Here is a 19,109-nt window from a genome sequence, read left to right on the forward strand (position 1 = left end):
AGAACTTAAACTAAGGGTTTTTGACACAGAACTTAGCGTTTATATCTAAACCAAACTTTGTCATCTTAAAGTTCAGAATTTCCTAATCTATTTAGTTTCTGTTTCTATGATCTGTCCATTGCTGAGAGTAGGGTGTTGAAGTCTCCCACTATTATTGTGTGAGGTTCAATGTGTGCTTTGAGCTTTAGTAAAGTTTCTTTTATGAATATGGATGCCCATGCATTTGGAGCATAGATGTTCAGATTTGAGAGTTCATCTTGGAAGATTTTTTCTTTGATGAGTATAAAGTGTCCTTCCTTATCTTTTTTTAAAATAACTTTTTGTTGAAAGTCAATTTTATTTGATACTAGATTGGTTACTCCAGCTTGTTTCTTGGGACCATTTGCTTGGAAAAAAAATTTTCCAGCCTTTTATTCTGAGGTAGTGTCTGTCTTTGTCACTGAGGTGCATTTCATGTATGCAGCAAAATTCTGGGTCCTGTTTATGTATCCAGTATATTAGTCTATGTCTTTTTATTGGGGAATTGAGTCCATTGATGATATTAAGTGATATTAAGGAAAAGTGATTGTTGTTTCCTGTTGTTTTTGTTATTAGAGTTGGAATTATGTTTGTGTGGCTATCTTCTTTTGTGTTTGTTGAAAGATTACTTTCTTGTTTTTTCTAGGGTGTAGTTTCTCTCCTTGTGTTGGTGTTTTCCACCTATTATCCTTTGTAGGGCTGGATTTGTGAAAAGATATGGTATAAATTTGGTTTTTATCATGGAATATCTTGTTTTTCCATCTATGTTAATTGAGAGTTTTGCTGGTATAGAAGCCTGGGTTGGCATTTGTGCTTTCTTAAGGTCTGTATGTCATCTGCCCAGGATCTTCTAGCTTTCATAGTCTCTGGTGAGAAGTCTGGTGTAATTCTGATAGGTCTGCCTTTATATGTTACTTGACCATTTTCCCTTAATGCTTTTAATATTCTTTCTTTGCTTAGTGCATTTGGTGTTTTGATTATTACTTGATGGGAGGAATTTCTTTTCTGGTCCTGTCTATTTGGAGTTCTGTAGACTTCTTGTATGTTCATAGGCATCTCTTTCTTTGGGTTAGGGAAGTTTTCTTCTATAATTTTGTTGAAGATATTTACTGGCCCTTTAAGTTGGGAATCTTCACTGTCTTCTATACCTATTATTCTTAGGTTTCATCTTCTCATTGTGTCCTGAATTTCCTAGATGTTTTGTGTTAGGAGCTTTTTGCTTTTTGCATTTTCTTTGACTACAACAGTCAAAGGTATCTTCTGCACCTGAATTTCGCTCTTCTATCTCTTGTATTCTTTTAGTAATGCTTGCATCTATGACTCCTGATCTCTTTCCTAGTTTTTTTTTTTTTTTTTTTTTTTTTTTAATCTCCAGAGTTGTGTCTCTTTGTGATTTCCTTATTGTTTTCTATTTCCATTTTTAGATCCTGGATGGTTTTGTTCAATTCCTTCACCTGTTTACCTGTGTTTTCCTGTATTTCTTTAAGGGAGTTATTTCCTTCTTAAAGTCTTCTATCCTAATCATGAGAAGTGATTCGATCTGAATATTGATTTTCCAGTGTGATTGTGTATTCAGGACCTGCTATGGTAGGAGAACTGGGTTCTGATGATGTCAAGTAACCTTGGTTTCTGTTGTTTATGTTCTTATGCTTGCCTCTCACCATCTGGTTATCTCTAGTTCTACCTGCCCTCACTGTATCTGACTGTAGTCGGTCCCTCCTGTGATCCTTGTTGTGTCACAACTCCCCAGAGTCCAGCTGTGTCTGTGATCCCGTGATTCTGGGATCCTATGATCCTGAGATCCTGGGTGTATCAGAGCACCTGGGAGTCAATCTGCCTCTGGGATCCTGAGATCCTGGTGTGACCAAGCCTCTGAGATCCTGTGATCCTGCGATCCTGGGCATGTTAGAGTTCCTGGGAGTAAAGCTTCCTCTGGGTGTTGTGGGACTGGGTGCCAAGCTAATGCCCAAGGTCTGCTCAGGGTCCAGAATTTCCTAATCTAATAAATAAACAGAACTCATTCTTGTATATAATCTGCCTTATTTTCAAACTGAATTGCAGTTACTTTCATGAGAGAGGCAAAATATTAGTGGAAAAATGAAAGTATAATATTTTAGACAGACATGAATATAGTAAGGCTCCTTAAGCACCCAATATTTCATAGCTTTGTTCTCCTGTTTGCTTCAGAGTGTATAACTATAAGAGGTTAAAAAAAAATTTAAAAACCTTATCATTTTTAATTTTACATAATATATTTTATTTTTTAATTTGACCAAATAACTGTAGAGTAGATACGTTGATGTTATTAAATCTTGTCACCATTTTAATATTATTCTAATTATATGGGAGGGAAGGAAAAGTACCATGAAACTTCTATACAGCATTGGTGTTTTTCAAGAAACTTAAGAAACAGCCATTGGCTAGTAATCATGAATAACAGTCCTCACACTTTTACACTTTGTCAGTTCAGAGAGTTTCTAAGGATGACATCTGTTCTGAACAAATGTGGCTTTGAACAATCAATACCCGGGATTGAGAATCTGATGCGGTTAATTTAGTGACCTTCATGAGAGGTCACCCATGAATGTGCACTTATTTCTACACACACATACATACATACATACATACATACATACACACACATGCACACATACATACCCATGCAAACACACGAATAAATAAATGCATCCCCACCTGCATGCATACATACACACACATGCACACACACACATGCACACATATGCTTGCATGCATGCATGTATACCCACACACACCACACAAACTCACAATTATATACACACATATGCACACACACATTTTAGACTTTAAATAATTTCAACTATTTTAAAATCACAATTGATATAATAATGAAAGCTAAGTAATTTCTAGTGCTTGTAAATATTATCAAAGGTTTTACTGGTGATGTTGGTTACTGGCTATTTTATTCTATTCAGAATTTTAAAACTTTTTTTAAATTTTAAATTTTAAATTTTAATTTTAAAACATACAATTTAAATTTAAATTTTAAAACATACAATTTTTATGATTCTTTCTACTCTGTTCTTTTTATTTTCTGATGGACTATCAAAATGTTCATTTACAATTTTTAATTCTATATTATATAAATTTAGAATATATTTGTACCTACTGGGTTAAGTCATAATATACATATACATATATATATATATATATATATTTGTACCTACTGGGTTAAGTCATAATATACAATTTTTATGATTATTTCTACTCTGTTCTTTTTATTTTCTGATGGACTGTCAAAATGTTCATTTACAATTTTAATTCTATGTTATATAAATTTAGAATATATTTGTACCTACTGGGTTAAGTCATAATATAAATATATGTCTTTGACCAATATAATTTCATTCTGTGTAGTGAAAGAATTATATGTAGAGAGAATACTATTAAAACTATTTAATTGAAGACTATTTCTTGATGCTTGTTTTCTTTTCCATTTTCCATTTCTATCTTCCTCTATTTAATACTGAATTGTTATATACACACAAGGCATAATTCACTACCTAACAAATTGCTGTTATCTAGTTACAAAGAGAACTGAAAGCCTCTCATCATTTAATTTCCAATTGCTTTACCTGATTATTTAATTGTATAAGTTTTGACACATAGAGTAATAATTTAATACAATGATCAAATGAATATGGTGACATTCTCCTTCAACATTTTGAAACTTATAAAATTTGCTTTTTTATGTAGCATACAATATAAGATCTACTAATTCCCTCACCTGACTTCATCACATAACATTTCTTGAAACTGAAGATTAAATTGAGATATTGCGACTTTCACTCTGCCATTCAACACAGCACAACACTGATACCAATATTGCATGCATTACATAGTATATTCCTAAAGACAAGGCATTGTTATTTGCCACAATGCTTAAACAAATTAAAAATTAATAACATGATAGCAAACTCGAGAATAGCAATATGGGGACAGGTTTTCCAAAACCAGGCTCATATGTTATTAATTCCCCTACACTACTCTATAATTTTTCCATGTCAGCAGACACTCCAAATTAGATGATATAACCAACACCATATATAATAGAAATAATACACAGAGTTGTTTAGGTGCAGATGCAATGCATTCTTATGTACGGTAGAATGAACAGAGCTCAATTGTAATATATCTAACAAGGGAAAGACCCTGGTGATGTATCCAAAATCTGCCCCTACTTCCTTCTAACTTTGTCAAAACAAGTATGTCTAGGTTGCTGAGTGAATATCCCCAGTCAATTGTGATTACAGACAAAGTCAATTTTTAGTGTTAAACTGACAATGGTAACTCAAGAATGGGAGCACCATAAAACTCAGGAAGTACTTATGAAATCATTATCACCCATTTAACTAGGATCAGAATAATCTAGAAGAATAATCTAACTTATATTGGCATTTACCAAATATTATTGCTGGATTTCCTTGTACTCTATGCTGATGGTATGAACTAAAATTTTCATTATAATAAAACCATATCGGGAAATAAATTCTAGAGCCTTCATTATATCATCAGTACATAGCCCTTAAGAATAAAATTCCCATACATATCATGCAGCAATATGTGTGCTTTGATGTTGTTTTCTCTCTGAAACTTATTTGAAGTACAGATGTTGATGCTGAGTTCAGTTGTCCAGATTAATGAAGGCTCCCATCATGAAATAAATACCCAATGGCTCCTCAGGAATGAATCAGGGCAGATAATGAGTATGTGACCACAATGCACTCCTTGAGTGACTGCCAGTTTCCTGCTTGAAGGGATGCTCTTTCACTAGTTTCCCACTGTTTCTTTGCCATATTTTGCATCTAAGCAATGCCACAGATGCGTTCACTGGGATCATTCACATTTCCTTGATTCCTTCAAAACTATGAACGAGGAGAGCAAGAAGTTCTGAGTATTAGATCACAGGCATAATGCCATTAATGGGAGTGGAAAAGTAAAGAAAACTACTTCTTCATAGCTCCTCACCTGCCTATGTTAAAAATACTGAGAGAGGAAAGGAGAAACGTTTTTTTTGAGAGCATTCTCATTGGTAGATTTTTCCATGTTCCATTTAGGGAGCTGTAAACCTATGTACACGTGGGAAACACTAATTTGCCTTAGTGTTTATCAAAACTATTTAAAAAAGGAGACATTAAGAAATGTGGGGGTATTTTGGAGAGATATTAAGGAGGGTGAAAGAAGGTAATGGCGGGGGGAAGTTACGATTGTATTTCATTGTGTACATGGATGAAATTCTCAAGGAGAGAGAAAAATTATAATAAAACATTCCAAATAACCAGATTTTGTCTGAATTACAATCTCTGCCACCCTTTCCACATCCTGATTTTATGTGCAAGATAATACACCTCTGTAAGTTTCCGTCAATACAAGTAATTCCTCAATTTGCAAATATCCAGGATCAGGGAAGAGGGTTGTAATCTATGTTTTAGAAAAGTGTTCTCTGAGAGTTTCCCATGGAAGTCATCATAAAACTTAGAAAAGTAGGTTAGGTCAGCTTTTCTGTACAGTTATTAATTAAGAGTGGGTATAGGCAGACACAGCTTTACACCTACTCTATAGAGTATACAGGCTTGAATCCAACTTAACACTAAAACAAAAAATAACACATGTATTCATTAAGATTTTAAGATACAAACAACATTAGTTTAAACAGATATAATAAAGTTTAACATGTATCCATTGAGGTGTCACAAATACAACCCTCAAAAATTAGATATACAGAGTTAGTTGTCAAGTAGTGTTTCCACTACTGACATTTTGTGGGAATTCCATTGTAATTTTACCCATACTTCTGTGCATTTTACTATTTGTTTTTAAAATGTATTTACTTACTGTGTGTGCATGCTGTCCTCGTCACTGTTCTTTGGGTGTAGAGAGAGATCATGACCACAGCAACTCTTATAAAGGGAAGTATGTACTTGGAACTTGTTTATAGTTTCAGAGGGTTAGACCATTGTGATCATGGTGGGGAGAATGGCAGCACACAGACAGACTTAGTGCTGGAGAAGTAGCATGCAAAGTTCTACATCCTGACTGCAAGCAGGAATAAAAGAGAAACACTGGGCCTGACTTGAGCTTTTGATAGCCCAAAGTTCACTCCCCAGTGACACACTTCCTCCAAAGAGGCTACCCCTATTCCAAGACCATACCTCCTAATCCCTCTCAAGCAGCAGTGCACTCTAAAGACAAACACTGATGTATATGAGCCTATGGAGGTTATTCCCATCCAAATCACTGCACATTCACATGAAGGCTTAAGGATAACTAACAGGAATCAGTACTCCTGTTCAGCATTATGTCCTAGAGATTCAAGTCAGGACATGCCATTAGACTTGGCATCCAATACCCCAAACCCACTAAGCCATGCTTATGTCCCTTGTCTGAAATAGAAAAAGTATGAAAATAACATTTCACATTCTCATAGTTTACCTCTTTATAAAATACCTGTACCTATGGTAAACAAAATAGCATTCATTATATTATGAAACTTGTTCTTTGAGAAAATTTTGTTCTGAGGAAATGTTCTTCCTGAGAGTCAATATGCAAAATAAGTAAGATAACTTAGAAAAAGAATAAAAGATCATTCTCAAATTTGGATGGATAGTTCTTTTAACTATGCTTTTAGATCTATGAAAACAACTCAGATATCTACACATGGGAATATCTGCGAAAACAGATGTGTCGATTGACCTGATTTGATCATGAGACACCATTTCACAGAAATTATAATGCTGAGTGCTTTACATATGTACAGCTATTACAGAGAAATCAAAAACTATAGAAAGGTTTTTTTTTTTTTTTTTTTACAATGACAACAAGAATCTAAAACATGTTCTACAGCATTAGAACTTACCAGTTAGGGTGGTTTTGCTCTTTAGATGATAAACAAAACAAATTCCAAATATATAACCAGAATTTTCTTCAAATCTGTAAATAAAGGGTGAACATGGGTCAAACCACTGGGAACTACAGAAGTTTATTTTAAACCCCATACACAACTTAACATCCTTTTCTTAATAAAACTATTTAGTCTTATGCCTACTGTTGAGAAAGTCTCCTGAAGGAGATTGAATATTTTCTTTAAATATACTAAAATTGAGGGGATATAGCATTAGTTATTCATTCAAGAATCAGTTATCTATTGGAGGAAGCTTGTGGGTTAGGAATGAGGGTATGTGTTCACTTCCATTCTCAGCACTAGAACCCTCTTTTGGCTTAGCTCTGTGCAGGCCACGTGCATATTACCACAGTCTATGTAAGTCCACATATACATCTGTCCAGTTGTGGCTCAAAGTTTTTGTTCCCTAGGTATCTTCTACCCCCTCTCTCTTACCATCTTTCTACTTCCTGTTCTTCAGATTTGGTTCTCAGAGCCTTTAGGGAAGGGTTCTCATAGAGATACCCTATTTAGGGCTGAGTGTTTTAAGGGCTCTCGCTTTCTGCATATTGCCTGGCTGTGAATCTCTGTTCTCATTACTGCAGGAGGAAATGTCTGCAAGTTTTGATATTGAGTATAGACGAGTATAGACGTATATTGAGTATAGACGAATGTCATTAGGAGTAATTTTATTGCTACTTTCCTTTAGCATAGTCATTCTATTTGGTTTGATCTCAGGTCCATGTCCCACTAAGCCTGATTCTTGGCTAACCAGGCAATTTGACATGGATTCCATCTTATGGATATGGCCTTAATTCCAATCAGATAGTAGTTGGTTACTCCCACAACTTTTGTGCCAATATTACACAAGCATATTTTGCCAGCAAGATGCTTTTGTAAGTGGAGGGTTTTGTAGCTTGATTGGTAACTGTCTCCACCAATATTATGCAGTCCACCTTCCAGGACCATGAACACTTGTTAGTTGGGATGAAGGCTTTACATAGGCCCTATCTCTGCTGCTCATAATCAGTGAATTACATATGTGTTGTCATCAGCAACAGGGGATTGCCATCAGTTTGTGGAGATCAATCAATAGCCTGGTTTGTCCAGAGTTGTGAGTTCTGTGGGACCCCTTTCACTAAAAATTTGATTACATTTATAACTGCCAGCTCTGGGATTTTTGTTTGGTTGCAAGAATTGTTTAGTCAGAGTTTTGTCTCCTTTGTTATTTGGTGACTCCATATACATTTCTTTCATATATGTATATATTTGAAGAAGATAATGTTATTAGTTTTCCATTGGATCCCTCAAATGACCCTTAGTTTTAGCTGTCTCTCCCTTTATTCTGTCTTTTACTCCTCCTTTCCTTCCATCTACCTATTTGATCCTCCCAATTCCATTCCCCATACTTCTCACACCCATCCATTCATAACTATTCTATTTTCAACTACTAGAGAAATTCTTCACTTTCCTATACTCCCTTACTCCATGCCTAATTTAGTGGTTATATGTATTGTAACCTCAGTGGTTACATGTATTACAGCCAGCTTATTGAAGACTATGGCTCTTATCCATATATAAGAAATTATATACCATAAAATTTGTATTTTGAGTTATAGGTTACTTCATTAAAATTTTTTTTGCATGGCTTCATCCATTTATCTGAAAATTTTGTGCTAAAAATGAAACCTCCAGAGCTGGGAATGTGATAAATCTGACTAAACGTTTGCTTAAAGGGGTCCCACAGAGCCCACATCTCTAGAAAACTAGGCTACAGGTTGACCCTATAAACCGATCTCCACTTGCAAGAAAACTCAGTTTTCATCATCAGTGTCTCATGGATACACAAACCATACTTAAGGGTAGTCTGCATGGCTGCATCAATGAGCTCAAAAATATTTTTGGAGGATCTTATCTCAAAATGGGCATTAAAAAAAAATCCAGAAAATTTTCTGACTTATATGGCTTCTAATTTTGTCTTTACTGTGTGTGTGTATGTGTGTGTGTGTGTGTGTGTGTGTGTGAGAGAGAGAGAGAGAGAGAGAGAGAGAGAGAGAGAGAGGAAGAAAGGAAGGAAGGAAGGAAGGAAGGAAGGAAGGAAGGAAGGAAGGGAGGAAGGAAGGAAGGAAGGAAGAGAGGGAGGAAGAGAGAGGGGGAGTGTATATTTAGGTAGGTGGGATTATGGAGAGGATTTGGAAAGAGTTGAAGGAGGGGAATATAATCTGAATATGATGTTTAAAATTGTATTTTCAATTTAAAAAATCAAATCGGTAGGTCCAAGGTAAATTTCATCAGGAATTTTATAATTTTATAAGGAAGGAAGAAATCCATACTAATCAAAAATGTAATTTATAAATAAGAAGGGCAACTTAAGCCCATTTACAAATTAAGTGGTGTTTTGGTACTTTCTGTGTGCAATGACACCCACAAGAGGAATGACATTGTTTCTGGAGACAGTTGAGGGTGCACCTCTCTTCATCAGATGAAGATATCTTTGTCTCAAAGTTTGATCATTGAACGTGGAGACAGCCCTAAATTACTAAAAGCAACGTCTTGCCAGCAGTAAAAATTATATGGAAATTAGTTCCTGTGCGTCCTCTGCTTTTTTTTTTCCTCTTCTTATCCTTTATCCAGCCTTTTGCTCTTTCTTGTTGTATTTTATTGAACTACAATGTAAACTACATTAAGAGGTCTGTAGACCAATGTTAGTTAATTCTTTATTCAAAATATAAGAAATACCAGACGCAGACACCCACAGCCAAACAGTAGATGGAGCTCTTATGGAAGAATAGGAAGAAGGATTGTGGTTCCAAAGGGGATAGGAATTCCATGGGAAGACTAACAACATTAGATAGCCTGGACCCTTGGGGCTCTCAGAGATTGAGCCACTAACCAAAGAGCATACAAAGGGCTGGACCTAGTCCCCCCTTCACATATGTAGCAGATGTGCAGCTTGGTGTTCATGTGGGTCCTGAACAACAGGAATGGGGACTTCCCCAAAACGGTTGCCTGTACATGAGATGTGTTCTAGCTAAGCTGCCTTGCCTGGCCTCAGTGGGAAAGGAAGTACCCAGTTTCTCGGAGACTTAAAATACCAGAATGGAGGATATCGGGGGTTGGGGGGGGGGGCTCCATTTGCTCAGAGGAAGGAAGGATGGGGAAGAATTGTGGGAATGAGTGACCCAGGGAGGGGCAGAGAGCAGGATGTAAAGTGAAGAAGTGTGAAAAAAATAACGGTCATCTTAAACTTCTTTCCCCATCATATTTAATGTCTTTCTTGCTGGCGATCATATGTTCACCAAGCTATGCATGTGTCTGCATCGGTTAGCAGATAGAGTTGTTTCCTCAAAGGAATATATTTGCTTCCTTTATTGAGAATATGGACTTTGAGTACAAGTTCCCATGTCCTCATCATGTGCACCTGACTTGGAGATACCTAGATCGCAATATTTAACAATATGAAATGGAATAGACTTCTCAGGAATTTCTCAGTCACTCTTCATCTTAGTTCTAAATTAGTCACCCCTCTACACATATGAGTCCTGTATCTACCAATTCAGTCTGCTCCAATTAAATTTTGTATAGATAGCAATTTGAAGGTACTATCTTTTTCTGCATACCTTTATTTTCCAAGCAATACAATGCACCAACTATTCATCTACTATTTACTTTTTATTAATTATTTGTATGCAGTATAGATATATTTAAACTTTACTAGGAGGGTTTTTTTGAGGTTATACATAAATGCTCTGCCACTTTATTGAATATGAACTAAGAAGTTTTGGATTTTGATGTCTCTATAGACGGGTTTGGAGGATAAGTGTCCTAGATGAATACAAATATTCATGAGAAGTTTTATTGTTTTTTCATCTCACTTTTTAACATTTGTTTACTTGTGGTTGTGGGGCAGGACTCATATGCCACAATATATGTTTGGAGGTTAGAGGATAATTTACAGGGGTCTGATCTCCTCTTCTACATTATGAGTTCTAAGAATTGAACTCAGGTTGTAAGATTTGGTGGCAAGTGCCCTTGCCATTGAGACATCGCACTGGTGGCTCCTCAGCCTACCTTTTAACTCGTAAATTTACATAACTTGATTTAAAGATTTTTTAACAGCACCTTATAATTATGGAAATACTGTGTATTTATTTCAATGTTGATGAAATATATGGATAAAGTGAAGACTACTGAATGTATCATATCCATTGATCATTTTCATAGATTTCCTTTTCAGGATGTTTTATTTAAATCCATATATTGAAGTGATGTTTGGAAATTTTAAATTCTGAGATTTTTAACCTTCAACCATTGAAAATCTGTCTCCCATATTGTTTGAAAACATTTTAAAGTGTTTTTATTTATGCATATGTGTTTGTCTGTGTAAGTGAAGGCCATAAGTCTGTGGGTTCCTGTAGAAGCCAGAAAAGGGTGTCACAGCTCCTGAAACCTGGAGGTACAGGTTGTTCTGAGCTGCCTGGCATATGTTCAAGGACCTGAACTTGGATTCTTTCCAAGAACAGCAAGCACTCTTAACCACTGAGCCATCCCTCCAGCCCTTAAGAATAATTTGAAACAATGAAGTGTCACAGTATTCAGACAGACATTCACATTTGTTCTTATGACTATTTTGCACTATTTCAATTTTTTTTTACATTTTCAGTGCTGTAGCAATAATTTTCTACACTTATGGGTTTCTTTTTTCACGTCTATATTCTTATGAAATGGTACTACTGGTAAAATTAAGTAAGGTAAAGAAACTATTCCCTAAGCATCTAACTTCATGTGGGAGACAGTACAAAGATTCACCTTTAATCCTGAGTTATTTTTCATATTATAGTGAGACGCAAAATTATTTTCTTAGGAGTTCCTTATAGAAAATAAAGCACCAAGGGGGAGTGTTATTGAAAAGGTTTGCAACATCCTTAAACCCTGTGAGTTTTCTACTTCCTTCTGTGCTGCATCTGCAGATGTAATCTCAGGTAAAAATAATTCCCTTTATCTGTATGAGATAAGAATATTTAAAGCTGAAAATAATACAGCATAATATGCTTTCTTGTGCATTTGGTATTCTCATACAAATATCACAGGGCACACAGCAGAAAACAATGCATTCCAAGGACCTTATAGTGATTCTAGGTGATAGGGAAATCTCTTCTCTTCTCTTCTCTTCTCTTCTCTTCTCTTCTCTTCTCTTCTCTTCTCTTCTCTTCTCTTCTCTTCTCTTCTCTTCTTCCTTCCTTCCTTCCTTCCTTCCTTCCTTCCTTCCTTCCTTCCTTTCTTTCTTTCTTTCTTTCTTTCTTTCTTTCTTTTTGGATAGGGCAATTTCTTATTACTATTTCTTCATGTCTACTCAAAAACATCATGTCAAGTCTGCTAAACTTGTCATGAATTGAAGGCAGCTCATTACATGTTTCTTCAGATCTGTAAATTCCTATAACAAGTACTTTGGATAAACTCAGTGATTTCCACTGAAGAACAAAGAAGTTGTTTCAACAGGAGCTTTCCAATGAAGGATATGGGACTATACTTGAGTTGGTATGAGAAACGGGGCTTGAGGAAAATTGCTGACCTTTAAGGTATCCATGGTTTATGTACTGACCACTCTGATCTGCCCCTTCATTTTTTCACTGTTTCTATTTTTAACTCTGATACATTTGCAGTGTCCAGATCCACCGTGCAAACAGGACTTGCTGGCTTACCTGGAACAGATTAAATTCTACTCCCACCAGCTGAAAATCTGCAGTCAAGTTAAAGCAGAGATCCAAAATCTGGGGGGAGAACTCATCGTATCAGCTGTGAGTACTGCCTGTTACTTCCACTGTTACACACAGAACACACTAGAAACAGAACAACCAGGGTGTGGCTCAGTACTTTTCTCATATGAATTTAACATAGGACAAACTCTGTCACAGTATAAGGTATATGTAATTAAGCAAGAACACCTTCTAGGTTTCTTTTTAAAAATTTTTAATATACATATTTATGTGTGTGTGAGTGCATGTGTGTATGTGTATACTTATATATGTATATACACACATATGCATATATATATTATTTTTAACTTCAGAGATTAAGCAATATATCAGCATTTGAATACTACCTTAAGAAATTCACAGTCATATGGAACAGCTTTTAAACCTTATAATGTGTACAGAGAGAATTCTGAAATGAGTTCTGTAAAATTTTAAAATAAGGGAATATAAAAGCATACATTAATTCAATTATTTTATTACTATTTATTAGTCTCCATTTTCTACATATTTAGTTTTATAACTCAAAACTTTCAGGCCTGAGATAAAAAAATCTAAATGTTGTTTTTGAAATAGTATATTATAAATATTTTTAGTTAAGGGAACTTGCATAAATTCTTTGGTGGCCTTGAGTTTCAATCTGCTTTTAAATTTTCATGGTAGAAATAATGCCCAGTGGTTTGTGCTCATCTTTTAATAACATTAGATTATTTCTCTAGTGCAGACACAGTAATAAAATAATATTTGATGCCTATATTGGATTCAGTTATCAGTGACTTTGAGAAGGACATGTACCAAGATTATAAATTTAAGTTAAAGCGTGATGAACAATTTAGGAAGCCACATTACTGGAACACTTTTTAAGAAGCTGTACCAGTATCCTTATGTATTAGCATCATCTCATCCTTCTACATCCTAGCACTGAACTTTCTCTTAATGTATTGATGTTCTTGAAGTAAATGCAGTTACAAAAAAAGCAAAGGTTATCATCAGGGGCAGAGAGAGGAAACGAATCATTATTGATTCTCTATCTCTGACCTGAGTCTAAGCTCAATCGTTACAATCACATTCCAGAGAGACATTTATTTGATTGTGTTGTTTTCTTTAATGTATGAATTCAGTTGATTCAGAAAGGTTAAGTAGCTTCTCGGAGGTCAGGAAGTAAATGTCAAAGTTGGGGTTCCCTGTCAGAGACCTCAGAGTTTTATTTCTTCTGCCGCCCAGCATTGAATCTAGGAGGAAACTGAGGCTTGTAGGATGAGAGTGAATGATTCAGAAAGAATTCGTAGAATTTGTTGATATACTTTCATTTTTCAAAAAAATATATTTTATTAAATCAAAAGCCATATAAGCTATATATAAGCATATCCAGGTAGAAATATACACTTATTCATGGGTGCTCATTTACAGCCCAGAGAAAATTATGCAGATATTGGTGGGTTTTTTGTTTTTGTTTTTGTTTTTATTTTACTTTTGGTGTAATCATATAGTGATTAACCACCTGTGCACTGCAAACATCATAAGTAGGAAATTAATTTAATTCATGTAACCCACCAAAAATTGTAGTTTAGTCTACACTAAACATGAAGAGAACATAAATGCTTATTTACACGCTGCACAAAATTATAAACACAGAGTCTTTTACAATGCATGGAATATTTTACATAAGATGTTGAATAACTATATCAAGGTAAGGAAATACTGTATTTGGACACTGACTCCTGTCCAGCCTGAGAGGACAAAGTTGACAGCAGTAATAATGCACATTGCTCTCACAGAAAAAGGTCTGGATTCAAAATTTAGTATTTGGTTTCTACCGACTATTGTGCTATTGTGTCACCTGCCCAATCTTTAATCATTAAAAAATTGTAGGCTAGATCATTGTAAGTCAATGACTATTTTATAAGCATATTACATAGGTATAGTAAATTAACTGAGCTCCATTTCTGAATTATTAGACATCAAGTATTTTTTTCCCATTCAACATTTCACACAGTCATCGTCGTTATAAGGTCCAAGTTCACACAAATGTTATTTTCCAAATATATGCAATGGTTTTCGTCTTACCCAGAAGAAAACCTCTGAAAATGTGTGATGCATGTCCACAGGTCCAGTCTTGACATCACTATTAAAATACATGACTTCTATACTCATCAATAAATGTCATGTTTAGTATAACCAGAAAAGCTTCCTCCTGCAACAAAGGGGAACAGATACAGAAACCCACAGCTACGCATTGTGTTAAGAGGGAGAGATCTTGGAACACTCAGCCCAAAATTGGATGTCTCCATCAAATCCCTCCTCTCAGAGCTCACGGAGCCATGCCAAAGAGGAAGTGCAAAGAGTAAGAGCCAGAGCTGCTAGAGAACACCTAAAAAACAAGGCTCTCTAAATCAACATGAGAAAAACTCATATAAACTTACAGAGGCTGAAGCTGAAGACACAGGAACTGCATGAGGCCCTCTATAGTTTACTGTTCTAATGAGAATTGCTAAGTGTGCAAATGAGTGGGTCTCTGATTCTTTTGCCTTCTCTTGGGTTCTTTTCCTTCTGCTGGGTTGTCCTGCCCAGCTTTCATGTGGTAGTTTTGTTTTATCTTCCTGCATTTTTTTTGTTGTATTAAAAGAAAAAATGACTGAATGAAAACCTAGCCACTAAGGTAAAGGTTAACAACTGAACTGTCCTTTATACCTACTGGGAATAGGAAAACAGTTTTCTCCCATGGAGTGACACTAAATATATCCACCACTCCAAGGCAGGCCTCCCTCATGTTCTTAAGTAGTCAATCAACATAAAATGGACTCTATCATTTTATCTATGCTTTTATTTGGTTACAGTTGGTGGGTGTTTTTGTTTGTTTGTTTTCTTGACTGGTTATTTTTTGTTTGTTTTGTTTTGTTTTTTTGAGGGTGATATTTTATTTTGTTTTTGTTCTTTCTGGTTTGATTTTAGTATTGGGGTGTTTGGTCGTTGTATCGGGTTTTTGTTTCTTTTTTAGAGAAAGTACGTAAGGAGAGAGAAGGAAGAGGGGAAAGGATCTAAAAGGACTTGGCGGAGGGGAGTATTATGATCAAAATACATTTATATTTAAAAAATTGTTTTCAATAACAATATATTTATTTATTTATTTATTTATTTATTTATTTATTTATTTAAAATGGCCACTTATTGTCCATCTAAAAATGCAATCTTCTTAAGCTATATAAATGGCATTATATTCACTATTATTCAGTGTGGTGATTCAAATTCATGAACCACATATTTTATAGACAGAAAGGGCAGGATCCATTTGAAATCTGGGCTTTAGCACGTAAAAGTGGAGTCATTATGAGCCCAAAGCTATTTGTCATCATTTTGCTCATAATTGTCCATTAGAAAAATAAATCTGCCAGGAGAAAGCATGCTACTTTTCACATTCTCAACATCTGCCTTCAGGTAGACCTGGAAAGCTTTCAAAGTACATTTCATTTTTGTGTGCCAAAATATATACTTGCTTGAATATTTCATCGACCCTACATCCACCTTCTTCCTTTCTTTACTTTTTTCTTTTATGTCCATCTTTTCTTTTCCTTCTTTAAATTGACAACTAAGCCATTATGAAGCTTTTGAAGCACAGATACACATTTTTAAATATCACACAGGTTAAAAATCACACAGGTTTTGTGTTTAAAACTCCAGAGTTCCCTAGAGGACGTCTTTATTATAGCATCAGGTTCACGTGACAGCTCTTCAGCAAATACACTTGATAAAGAAATAAGACAGAGTGGCTGGGATTCTGAAAGGAACAGGCAGAATATATTCTGTGAGTTCTGAGGACTAAGTCAGGGAAACTGAACTAATGAAGTGAGATTACTTAAAATGCATCCACATTATAGCATCGAATTAAATTGCATCACCTCTCATTTGTAAATCTATATAATACACATTTATCTTGAAGTTGAATGATTTAAACTATAAGAAACCAAGATACAGTTCATCGAAATCACAGAAAGGGGGCTGAGTTTCTCTTTGTGCCAAGTACACTAGTACATCTGGACTAAAAGACAGTTGGCTTAGCCAGTGGGGTTTTTAATGCTGCTCAAGTCCATACAAAAGTAACACAAGGGCAGTTAATCTGAGCACTCGGGCAGCAGAGGCAGGCAGATCTCTGAGTTGGAGGTCAGCCTGGTCTACAGAGTGAATTCTAGGAGAGCCAGGGCTTCACCGAGAAACCCTATCAGGACAAGCCGATAACTAACTAATGAGCTTTCTTACTTGCCTGCCATAAAAGTAACATAAAAATACACGTGAGTGTGTGGCATTAGTGTAAAGCAATGCAATACACCATGGATTAGCAACGTCCACAGATATACATCGTTGAACAGGCAAGGAGAAAACTAAGTCCTCCAATATGCAGCGTGAAGAGGAGGAAGCTACAGAAGTTGCCTGATCCAAACTTGGACCTTGACTATTCAGTGTCAATCAGATGTGCTCTTTTGGAGGAGGAACAAAAGAGGATAGGGGCAGAGGAGATAATAAGACAAGAGAGGCTAGCAGAGTAGTTTCAGTGAAGCTAGTGTTGCTCATAATACTGGTATGTATGTTGTGGAGTAGGGGTAAACAACTTCATTTCAGAGATAATTGGCTTTAAGTTTGAGAGGGACACACAGAGCTCTGTGCATTTGGAAGTTAACTATGCAATAGATAAAACAAAACAAAACAAAACAAAACACCAAACAAACAAACAAAAAACCAGGGGGTCAGGAGGAAAACCACTGGGTTGTAAGGGCTTGTCTTAATAGGATTCAGAGGGATGAAGTGAGCAAGCCTCTATTTGTGAAATCTCAGCAAGCACATGAAGTATGAGGTCAATATGCTATCATATGTTAAGGGTGAAATTGAGGTAAGACTTTAATTTTCTGGGCAACACAAAATGCTACACATGGAAGGGGCATCATGTCTAGAAGAGTAAGCAGACATGCTTAATTATTCATTGAAGTTAGGTGACAATGTGACATCTGAAGGGAGAAAGGTCCAGTGGAACCTGGGCATGCAATACAGTGGTGGCTTTTATGGAAGAAGAGTCTTGAGAAGCAAGTTGAGCCACTAATTAAATGAATGCTGGAGAAGGATTTGAAGAAACTGCCGAGATAGGATTTTTTTTTTCTATAGTGTAGTTCAGAGAGACCTTTCACAGTATGCAGGTTTATTTGAAACCAAATTGGGAGGTAGTGCCTCCCAGAGATTCTGAGAGAGTCATCAGGAAGTCAGGCTCTTTTGCTCCTTCCACTTTGTATCTCTGGCTCTGGTTGCATTATTACCTAAGTCCTCCATCCCCACCCCCAAAAAATGTTCAGTCACAATGAATGAAAGTGAAGCACACATTCCTGGTTTCACTTTACCCCTGGACATCAACAGGTGGAGCTTTCCCAATGACAAAGCATGGAAATAATGCCTGGATGCAAATCCTTTCCTCCATGTAGCCAGTTGCTATGAAGGAAAGGGTGGGTGTTGGTGGCATCCAGCAATTTCTAGCATGTACCTCTGTGAAAACCAGAAACTCAGCAACTCATATGCATGTTTTAAATATCTGCTTTTTAGAAGATTTAATCTCTTGTGAAAATTAAGTTTCTTTAGATATCTTAAGTGAATCACTATGCAGGAGTTGGTGACCATAAATGATGTAGACAATTCATGTTCCCTGTGCCTTAAGAGTATTCGTTCAATTGATTCTTAGTAAGTACCCAGCTTTATTTGTCAAGCTGTAGCAGAAATAAGATGATGTTGATGATGTCAAGTGAGATGAGTCTGAATGCAGAGAAAGAGAAAAGATCAGATCAGAACACGGGGGAGACCAGCAAATAGGTTGGCAAGAAGCTGGAGTGTAGTGTGAAATATAAAAAAATCATCCCATGCTATCACCAGCAAGGTACTGGTGGACAGGCTGGCCTGTTCTCAGCCAGGCAGACTCTCTGCTGGGGGCAGAAGCTAGCATCCTAATTTTGTAAGCTATTCTATGTTAAATCCTGCAGTGGCAGATCACTGTGGATGCACCACCTAAATGGTGGGGGTTGGGGGTGGGAAGGGGGGGTGGCGGCTCTGGCTACCTATACTATGTCTCCACATGTTCCCCTGTCCAAAAGGAAGTATCCTTTTCCTACCTCCCTTCTTCCTCCCTCCAACCAGAAAGTCCTGCCTACTAGCCCAGGGATTGGTCCCTTGAATTTTTTATTTATTAGAGGAGGGTTCTGCCACAGGGGAGTATGGGTAGTGTTCCCAAACAAACAGAATTATAGGTGTGCTGAAAGCCTATTTATCCTTTGGTATTTATATAATGTTAAGTGGAATTAACTAAGGGATTCTCAGGTAAAGAATAAGAAGCATAGAGAAACAAAGAAATCAATGGAGACTCCACACAATAACATGGAAATGTTTTCATG

At 36.1% G+C, this 19,109-nt stretch overlaps 1 protein-coding gene across 4 annotated transcripts in view; it reads left to right on the forward strand.

Annotated features, from left to right (window-relative positions):
- Positions 1 to 19,109, forward strand: part of Ctnna3 (catenin (cadherin associated protein), alpha 3) — a 1,573,570-nt gene that overhangs the window by 1,517,072 nt on the left and 37,389 nt on the right. For all 4 annotated transcript variants that reach the window (NM_177612.3, NM_001164376.1, XM_006513475.3 and 1 more), the window contains one exon: positions 12,601 to 12,735. In NM_177612.3, coding sequence (NP_808280.2) covers positions 12,601 to 12,735 — 135 coding nt within the window. The remainder of the gene's footprint in view (positions 1 to 12,600; positions 12,736 to 19,109) is intronic.

This window comes from Mus musculus, chromosome 10 (genome assembly GCF_000001635.26).
Source record: "Mus musculus strain C57BL/6J chromosome 10, GRCm38.p6 C57BL/6J".
Lineage (NCBI taxonomy): Eukaryota > Metazoa > Chordata > Mammalia > Rodentia > Muridae > Mus > Mus musculus.